This window comes from Muntiacus reevesi, chromosome 14 (genome assembly GCF_963930625.1).
Source record: "Muntiacus reevesi chromosome 14, mMunRee1.1, whole genome shotgun sequence".
Lineage (NCBI taxonomy): Eukaryota > Metazoa > Chordata > Mammalia > Artiodactyla > Cervidae > Muntiacus > Muntiacus reevesi.
Window position 1 is genome coordinate 42,263 of NC_089262.1, and position 10,123 is coordinate 52,385.

At 58.5% G+C, this 10,123-nt stretch overlaps 1 protein-coding gene across 1 annotated transcript; it reads left to right on the forward strand.

Moving 5' to 3' along the window:
* Positions 1-437: 437 nt before the first annotated feature.
* Positions 438-6,321, forward strand: LRRC14B (leucine rich repeat containing 14B). Its single transcript, XM_065905452.1, has 2 exons — positions 438-1,382; positions 4,870-6,321. Exons 1-2 carry the CDS (start codon positions 496-498, stop codon positions 5,513-5,515), a joined length of 1,533 nt encoding a protein of 510 aa, XP_065761524.1. The 5' UTR covers positions 438-495; the 3' UTR covers positions 5,516-6,321.
* Positions 6,322-10,123: the final 3,802 nt, after the last annotated feature.

Sequence of the window (10,123 nt, forward strand, 5' to 3'; positions counted from 1 at the left end):
CAGGAGACAGTCATTGGAGAGGCCACCCCATGCTCACTGCCACATCCCTGACTCTGGATGCAGGGCCAGGGAGGGACTCAGGCCCAGGGATCCAAGGAAACGCTTGCTGGTCCTTCCAGCTGTGGAACCCGCCCAGGGCTGGGGCAGATCCACTCCCCAGAGGGGATGGGTGCCCCCAGGACAGGCCACCCCAGAAGTGAACACTGGTGGCAATTCCAGGGACCCATGCCCTCCCCCAGCCAAGCATCGGAGGAGCTCAGCTTTCCCCAGCTGAGTGCCTGCAAGACACGCCAGACACAGCCAGACGCCTCCACAGCCAGAGTCAAATGGGCACCCAGGACAAAAATAGCCATCAGATGACCAGAGGGCTGGCTCCCCACCCCGTCTAAGGCAAGCTGCTTGCAGCAGCTGCAGTTAAAAATAGGCAAGAAGTGGCCTGGTCTTTGTCAGAAGCACAGGGGGCAGCCCGGTCCTGTCCCAGGCCGCAGGTGGGCCATGCAGTCGCTGCGCTTCATCTCCGCGGAGGCCCTGGTGTCCCACCCCCCAGCGGCCCAGCAGAGCCTGGACGCTGTGGCCCACAATCTATACCCGCTGCTCTTCAAAGCCAGCTACCTGTTGGAGCAGTCCGCCGTGATCCGCCTTCTGCTGGAGCGCTGGCCGCTGGAAGAGTTCCGCCTGGGCCCTCTGCTGGGTCCGAGTGCGGACCATGCGGGGGACCTGCGGGACCGGGCCTGCCGGGCCTGCCTGGAGGCCTGCGTGCACGGCCTGGCCGACCACGTGCTCCAGGGTGGGGGCCGCCGGCGGCTGCGGGTGGCCGACCTCACGGGCATCCGAGACGTGCAGGTGCAGAGGTGCCCCTGCGGGCGGGCACTGGGCAGGTGGGGCCGGACGGAGCTGCTGGCCAGGATCTGCTGCGAGCTGCAGTCACAGCCCCGCGCCGCCCGGCGCCCCGTTGAGGTCCTGGCCGATGTCTTCATCACTGCGGGCAACTTTGAGGTGGTGGCACGCGCCCTGGGCCCGGTGGGCCCCAGCCCTCTGCGCGTGCGCTGCCTCTCGCTGCGGGCAGATAGCCTGGACCCCGGGCAGCTGCTGCACGTGCTGCGCCTGGCAGGGCCTCGCGAGCTGCGCCGTCTGGAGGTGGTGCACAACGTGCGTCTGCACGCGGGCCACGTGCAGCAGCTTCTGGCCCAGGGGGGCTTCCCGCGGCTGGTCTCGCTCACCCTGCCCGCCAAAGCCTTTGACGCACCCCCAGCCGGCAGCCCCGCCCCCGACGGCGAGGAGCCGCTCGCCTCCATCTCCCGGGCACTCAGCGGGATGACGCAGCTCACGGAGCTGCACGTGGCCTTCTCCACGCTGACCGGGAAGCTGCAGACACTGCTTGGGTGAGTCTGGGGTGACCGGAAGGAGGGGGGCGAGGCTGGGGTGGGGTGGGGGACAAATGCACTCAGCCGCTCAGCCCAGGTCAGGGCGGCCCAGGGCTGTGCGCAGACCTGGTTACTTACAAGGCACAAGACTCCTTCCCTGTGGGTTTTGCCCAGCCCAGAGCAGCCAGAGAGGACCCATGGGGAGGGAGGAGGCCTGGCTGAGACTGGCGTTAGGGGCCACCTGGGAGCCCCATGCCTCAAAGGAGACTCTCCAGTTGGTAAGGAAAAGAGAAGGGTCCTGATTAGCAAGCAGGCAATATAGAAGTAACTCACATTGTATTAATTACCTGTCGGTGTAACAAATCACCCCAGTGCTGGGGCTTATGTGAGCAAGACAGGAGCCCTGTGGGGGCAGCTGTGGTCTCTCCTGAAGGCCTGTCCGGTGGGAAAGTGGAATAATCCACTTCCATGATCATTTTCATGACTGTCAGTGAAAAAAAGTGAAAAGTAAAAGTCACTCAGTCGTAGAAGAAAAAAAAAAAAAGTCACTCAGTCGTGTACGACTCTTTGCAACCCCATGGCCTCTACAGTCCATGGAATTCTCTAGGCCAGAATACTGGAGTGGCTCGCCTTTCCCTTCTCCAGGGGATCTTCCCAACCCAGGCCAGGCCTCCTGCATTTCAGGTGGATTCTTTACCAGCTGAGCCACAAGGGAAGTCCAAGAATACTGGCATGGGTAGCCTATCCCTTCTCCAGTGAATCTTCCTGACAAGGAGTCAGACCAGGGTCGCCTGCATCACACGCAGATTCTTTACCGTCTGAGCTATAGGCGACCTCAACTCCTTGGCTCATAGGCCCCCCCACAGGCCCTCTGGACAGAGGCCCAGCTCCTGTAAACTCCCCTGCAGAGTACGATGCCGATGCTGCTGCTGCTGCTCACGGTGTGGTGAGGGCCGGTAACCAGGCCAGGGGAGGGCACCACCGCGGATCGCCACCTTGGCAGCCACCAGCTGTGAATATACTTACAAAAATTATGGAAAATAACTTCTTATTTCTTGAGTCAGTGAGTGTGAGGACTTCTTCTCCGGTTTAGGGAGCCCTTGGCTTACAAGAATTTTTCCTTTATGCAGCTGCTGGCCAGGGCCTGCACGGCCTCTCTTCCCTGGGGCACCTGGGCCCCCCTCCCCGTCCCCCATCCCTGCTTCTCAACCAGGTAGTTGCCCAGCTCAGGAAAGGCAGGCCCTGAACCCACACACAAACACGACTGCCGTGTGGCCGTGCCCTGGGACCCTCGGGACAGTCCTGAGCTTGTGATGCCTGGAGAAGCATGTTCACAGCCAGACGATCCGGCACAAGCCTGCAGGGCCATCTCATTGGCTCCGCCCGACATCACCTGTCTGCCCTGACCCTCTGCTCTGCACACTCGCTGAGGGTCGTCCAAAGCCCCAGAAGGCCCAGGTGTGCGGTATGTCAGGCCTAAGTGGGAGGGAAAAGACAGCTGTGTGGTCAGGGGAGGTCAGTTTCCAAGGTGACCTTTGAGCAAAGACCTGGCCCCTGAGTGGAGGGCCCTGGGACAGTGAACTGGCAGGAACTCTGCAGGTGAAGGGCCTGAGCTGGGGCTGTGGCCAGGTCTGGGAGACACGGAGGGGGTGGCCTGGGCTGGGGGGTGAAGGATAGGTGAGGAAGGGAGCAGGGAGGAGGAACGGGAGCAGGGAAGAGCCAGGTCAAGCCCTGGAGGCTCTGAGCCCGACTTGGGGTGATCAGCCCCACAGAACAAGGGTTGCCCTGGCTCCGTTGGCCCACACAGCAGACCTGGTAGAGAGACGGGAAGACAGGGCCGGCCTCCCACAGCTCCCAGGGTGTTGACTCCCTGAGAAGACTCACTGCTGAGTCGCATTACAGCAGACGGACACCGGGCAGATTCGCCGGGGAAGGCGAGGGTCTCGGGGGAGACAGGGCACACACCCAGGGCCTGTCCTGGGGGAGGAGCCCCGACTGTGTGATGATGGGCACATGCCTGTCTGCCTCCCTCCCACTTAGGCCTGACACACGGCACGCCTGCACCTTCTGGGGCTTTGGATGGGCTCTCAGCGACCAGCTGACTGAAGCCCAAGTGTGCAGAGATTCCGGGAAGAGAGGTGATGTCAGGGCGGAGCCAACAAGACAGCCAGGCAGGCTTGCGCTGGGTCGTCTGGCTGTGAATGCGCTTCCCAAGGCACCACAAGTGCAGGACTGTCGGAGGGTCCCAGGGCGCCGCCACACGACAGTCGTGTTTGTGTGTGGGCTTGGGGTCCGCCTTTCCGGACACATGGGGAGCACATTGGAGAACCAGGCCCAGGGGTTTCACTGGGGGCTTGTTGGGTGGGCACCTCGCCCTGGCATGCATGGAGATTTCAGATCCCAGAAGGAGGCCTGTGTCAGCAGGCACCACGTTGCTTGTACAGACAGCTCATGCCAGGGGCCCCTTATCGGCTGAGTGGGGGGCCTTTCCCAAATCCAAGCTCCCAGACACACGTTGGCAGTCAGGCCTGCCCTTTGACCCTTTTCCACACAGGAGGCCCCCCCAAGGGTTGGGGCAGGGCAGCTGGGGAGAGGGCTCCTTATGGGTGGATGTGGACATGAGAGAGATGGCGGTGGAAATACTCCGCACAGGTCAGGGCCTGAGCCACAGCCTGCAGAGCCGCGGCAGGTGGACACAGGCTCTCTGCTGTGTCGGCAGCTGGAAGACCGCAGGAGCTTCGGGCCCAGAGTACAGATGCAGGGTGAGGCGGGAAAGGAGCCCCGGAGGGCGGGTGGAGAGTGGACCCCCACGTCCTGGCGCTCGGTGCTCAGCCAGGTGACCCCAGACTCAGGCCAGGAATCCCCAGGGCGGGTGTGGGTCTGGGAGAGCACCTCGGCGGGGCAAGGACTCCTACTCAGAGCACAGGAGGGTCTTCAGGTCCCTGGCAGGCTAAGAATAGACCCCTCCCTGCCCTAAAAGCCTGCGCGCTCCAGCGCTTCATTCGGAGCCAAGCCAGGATTTCATTTCCTGCCAATTCATAGCCACCTCACAGCCCCACAACAAGCTTGTGAACACACAGAGCCCTGTTGACAAAAGAGATTGATGATTTTGGTGGCTGAGGACAAAGGCCAAGCCTGTCTTCGGGTAAAGTTGAGCCTCTACTGCAGGTGGCTACACGCTGTCTGGTAACCCAGCCCTTCTGTTGCCCCGGGGCAGCCGCAGACAGGAGGTACACGAAGGTCTTGCCGTGTTCAGATTATACTTGATTTACGGGCACTGAAACTTGAATTTCATATCATTTTCACATGTCACAAAATATTCTCATTTTGATTTGTTCAACTGCTTAAAAATGAAAAACACAGTCCTGCTCTCAGGCTGAGTGGAGTCCCGGGCAGGTGGGTGCAGCCCTCAGCCGCAGTCTGCTGTGCCCGAGACGGGATTCACCCCAAGGCCCCAGAGCAACCCAGGGCCTGCTCTCAGCCGCTATTTCCCACCTTGCCGCAGCCCCCTCCGGACGCCACTGAGAGTGCTGGACGTGGGCAACTGCGCCCTGAACCACGAGGACATGACCTTCTTGGCAAACTGCATCCACGCAGCCCACCTGGAGGTGCTGGACCTCAGCGGGCACTGCCTGGTGGACCTGTTCCCTGCCACCTTCCACCGGCTGCTGGGCCAGGCCGCCCCCACGCTGAGGGCCCTGACCCTGGAGGAGTGCGGCCTCGAGGACCGGCACGTGGGCGCGCTGAGCCTGGCGCTGGGCACCTGCCGCCGGCTGCGGGAGCTGCGCTTCCTGGGGAACCCACTGTCGGGCCGCGCGCTCCGGCGCCTCTTCGCCGCGCTCTGCGAGCTCCCCCGGCTGCGGTGCGTGGAGTTCCCGGTGCCCCGGGACTGCTACCCCGAGGGCAGCGCCTACCCCCAGGACGAGCTGGCCATGTCCAAGTTCGACCAGCAGAAATACGACGCCATTGCGGCAGACCTGCGCGCGGTGCTGCTGCACGCCGGCCGGGACGACATCCAGGTCTCCACACCCCTCTTTGGGAGTTTCGACCCGGACATTCAGGAAACCAGCAATGAACTCGGAGCTTTCTTGCTGCAAGCTTTCAAAACCGCTCTAGAAAACTTCTCCAGAGTGTTGAAGCAGATGGAGTAGACCCCGCACGCCCGAGGCGGGTGAGTCCGCGGCTCGGACTCCAGGGTCCCGGCCCCGGGTATCCCCCCGCCCACCAACTGGGCGCCGCCTGGTGAAAACATCCAGGCGCTGCCAGAGCGCGGCCCTGCCTCCGCAGGACCCTCTGCTCGCCCGGCTTCCTGGGAGCAAAGACAGAATGGGGGTCTTCTTGAGCCCCATGCTCAGGGTTGCGGGGGAGCAGGCCGGATGCCCAGCGGTGGGAGCAGAGGAGCAGCCCAGGCAGTAGAGGGTCGAGTGAGCTGCAGGGGCGGGACCGGCGCTCGGGTGCTGGGAGGACAGGCCAGTGTGAGCGCGGAAGGACAGAGAGGACACCTCTCTGGACACACGGATGAAAGCGACCAGCTGAGGAGAGAGCGAGCGAGGGGCACAGCGGCCCCCGGGTCGCAGGGCGCAGGTGTCCGCCGCGCTGCCCCGTGTGAGTATTTAAACTCCTGTCCAGGAGGACATTGGCTTTGCTGGTTAATGGCGCTCCCTGCCCTCTGGCCTGCAAGCAGGAGTGGAGGGCTCCGCTGGTGCCAGGCTGAGCCCAGAGCAGCCAGTGGCCTCTGGCTCCGATGCCTCCCCCACTCCCACCTCCACCGACCCTGGGCTCAGGGGGGTCCTGCTGGGACTGGGGGAGGCTCTCTGGCAGCTGGGTCCTGGCGCTTCAGGAGGGCTAATTCCAGTGTTTGCACTTGGTTCCTACTAAGATCAGATTTGTGCAGAGTGCTGCATATTAAGGTAATTAAATATTAATGCTAATAAAACAGAAGTGTGGCTTATTCAGATATGGTATTCTTTCTTTTTTAATCTAATGGGTGAAAAAAATGTCTTGCATTAATTTGTATTTCCTAGATGTTCATGAAACTGGGCGTGTTCCTATGCTTGTTGGCTATTTGTATTCCTTTGTTAACATGATTTATTTAAACGAAAACAAGAAGTTCACCCATTTCTCCCCTTCCCACACAGGACCCTTGCCTGTTCTAATCTCTTTAACTTACATGTAGAGTACATCATGTGGAATGCCAGGCTGGATGAATAACAAGCTGGAATCAATATTGCTGGAAGAACTATCACCAACCTCAGATATGCAGATGATACCACTCTAATGGCAAAAAGCAAAGAGAAAGTAACAGCCTCTCGATGAGAGTGAAAAAGCTGGCTTAAAACTCAACATTCAAAAAACCAAGATCTTATGGCAGAGGGGAAAAGTGGAAGCAGTGACAGATTTTATTTTCTTGGGCTCCAGATTCACTGCAGATTGTTACTGCAGCCATGAAATTAAAAGATGCTTGGTCCTTGGAAGGAAGGCTATGACAAACCTAGGCAGCATATTAAAAAGCAGAGACATTACTTTGCAAACAAAGGTCCATGTAGTCAAAGTTATGGTTTTTCCAGTAGTCATGTATGGATGTGAGACTTGGACCATAAAGAAAGCTGAGTGCTGTATTGATGCTTTTGAACTGTGGTGTTGGAGAAGACTCTTGAGAGTCCCTTGGACTGCCAGGAGATCCAACCAGTCCATCCTAAAGGAGATCAGTCCTGAATATTCATTGGAAGGACTGATGCTGAAGCCAAAGCTCCAATACTTTAGCCACCTGATGGGAAGACCTGATTCATTGGAAAAACCTTGATGCTGCAAAAGATCAAAGCAGGAAAAAGGGATGACAGAGATGAGATGGTTGTATGGCATTGCCAACTAGATGGACATGAGTTTGAGCAAGCTCTGGGAGTTGGTGAAGAACAGGGAAGCCTGGTGTGGTACAGCCCATGGGGTTGCAGAGTTGGACATGACTTAGCAACTGAACAAAACCAAATTAACATAGTATTCCATAGGGCTCCCCAGGTGGCTCAGTGGTAAAGAATCTGCCTCCCAATGCAGGAGCCACAGGAAACGTGGGTTCGATCCCTGGGTCAGGAAGAGCCCCTGGGTCTTCGGGAAAGACACAGAGGAGGCCGGAGTGACAGCGTGGTGGCTTCTTGCTCCCTGCGCTCATCAGCTCTGCCCTTTCGCTCACCCCTGCACGTCTCCTCAGGTGATGTGCTGGTCAGGTCTCACTGGCACCTATTTCAGTCACGTGGACTTTGTTATTGCAAGAAGCTCTTGGGAGGCACAGGGCAAAATTTTGAAATGATTTTGTTCTAATTCTGAAGAGCAGAGTAGCTTCTGCTGTTTGTATCTCTCGAAGTTTTTCAGTGAGACCTGGCCTCTGGGTAGTCAGCAGGTAGGACCTGGCACATGCAAGGCTGAGCCCAGCAGCTGTTATAGAGAAGAGCCCGGGGAGACTGTGGCAACATAGGACCTGAGATCTGCAGCAGGAGTGGGCACACAGGGTCTGCTGGTGGAGAACACTCCCAACTGCCCCCACCCCACCCTGAGGAACAGCCCACTTTTGTGAAACTGAAGAGCCTGGGAGGCTCGTCTGGAGCACTTCCGAGGCACACAGGTGGCCCAAGTGGGACCTACGCCTCCCACTCATCCACGGGCACTGAACTCATTGTTGCCATGGTCCTGCTCAGCCCCAGCACTGAACATGCTGCTTGCAGCCTGGTGGATTTTCCCTGCACCAGCCCAGCCCAACTGGTGGTCCTGAGGATGCCTAGTGATGCTGGAGGTGAATATGACCATGGGTACCCATCAGGGCCAGGACCACCCTTGTGGTTCTCGTGCTGCAGACAGCAGAGCTCCCACATGAGTGCAAATCACGCTCCACAGGGGGAGAGGACAGAGTGGCAGGGTCAGGAGACCGTCAATGTGCCACACAGTGGCTCAGCTGGGCTGCTCTCGGGGAGCCTGAGGTGCCGTCATCTGCCTAAACCCACCCGGTCTTACCAGGGGCCAGACCGTTGAATGGAATGGGGAGACAATGGGGACCCTGATGGACCCTATGGGACCACAGCCTAGACACGTGGGGACCACCATCTGGCCCTGTGGAGGGCCAGTCACACAGGCACAAACTCCCCTTGGCTTGTGTGGATTGATAATTGCCCTTCCTCCAGGAATGCAGCACTGCTTCCTGCTGACCATCCCAGCAAGAAAGGGATGCAGCTTCAGGGGCTTCAGTGCATCTGTCCCACCTCAACAGTTCTCGTTCCAGATGGTTCTTTCCAACTGTATACTCAGAGCTGGGGAGACACCCGCAGACCCAGCCGACTCTCACACGGTGGCCGTACCCAGAGACCCAGAGACTTCAGCCTGAAGCTATCTCATCAGCTGCCCCCTACTAGACCCAGGAAACCCTCCCCTCCCTGGCAGCTGCCGGCAGCCCCGTGGTCTGTGCAAATCCTTCCTTTGCTGGAGGGCCTGCAGGACGTGTGCCTCCTTCAAAGCTGCCTGAGCCAGCTTTGATTCTCTGCTCCTGCTCCACTCAGAGGCCATGGCACCACACAACCCCGTGGCCCCCAAACTTGGCCACTGGGGGAGAACTGATTGCTGTTCTTACCCTGGGGCCAGAAGAGGGAGAGCTGGCTCTTCTTTGCCAGCAGAGAAGATAAAATGAGATCTGAGGCCAAAAGGTAGTTTCTCCAATGTTCGAGATGTCGCTCACTGGCCATTTCTGGCTCTTCTCCGAGGTCCGACAACCACACCCCATCCCTACCCTGAGGTCCCATGAGGGGGCCTTAGTCAACCCCCCGGCTGTCTAAGCCAGCAGGACCAGAGCCCTGTCGAGAGCACAGCTGCTGTCAGGGTTCCTCAGATGGAGGTGAGCACCTCTCGCATAAGCCCACAGACCCACCGGTCACTCAAAACTGACCTGGTCTCACTCGGGACAGTGCAGTTCTGAAGCCCGGCTGCCTGGGTCTGAACTGGACCCGTGACCACCTGTGTGACCTTGGACATGACGGCTGCAGTGAAGAGTTCACTGCAGGCCTGAGAAGCTGCTGACAGGCTGGCCCTCGGCTGGCACCTGGACTGGGGAGGGTTCCCGCCACCATCAAGTAATAGGAGTGGCTCTTTGCACCCAAACCCTGCCAACAGTTTGCACCCGACACCTGCTTCCTCTGGGAGTCTGGAATTTGGGTCTGTGCCAGGCAAACTGCCTGTGTGACTGGCCCTCCACAGAAACCCGGGACACTCTCTCTGAGGCACGTCCACATGACTGTGTGACCCTTGGGGGGGGGGGGGGCAGGGCTGGAAGCTGCGTCTGGTCTCCCCCTTTGCCAGGTACCTATCCCTTTGCTGACCTTGCCTTGTCCTCTTTCTATGTGATGAGTCTCAAGTATCAGAACAGTCATGCATTGAGTCCTGAGACCTCCCAGCAAGCCATCAAGTCTGGGGTGGTCTCAGGAGCCCCTACCCCAAGGATAGTAAGAGTGCTCACTGCACAGGACTGGGGTCAGGATGGCACGAGTGATGTGCACAACACAAAGGCCAGTTCATGTTAGCTCTGTGGGAAATGGGCCTAAGCGTGTAGTAAAAAATTGAGATAACCTGTTTTAAAAAGTCTTGTAAGCAGTAAAGAATTACACACATAAAAAGTGGTATTATTGCTTTCAAGTTGCAGGTGTTTTAAATATACGCCACTGCTAATATTTAGGTTGGTAAAAAAGTAACTGTGGTTTTGAATTCTAACTTTAAATCATTGTAAC

Excerpts from the sequence above, each read along its gene's own strand:
- LRRC14B (XM_065905452.1), top strand. The coding sequence starts at position 496 with ATGCAGTCGCTGCGCTTCATCTCCGCGGAGGCCCTGGTGTCCCACCCC. Across the intron at positions 1,383-4,869 it reads AAGCTGCAGACACTGCTTGG|CCCCCTCCGGACGCCACTGA; the intron begins GTGAGTCTGGGG and ends ACCTTGCCGCAG.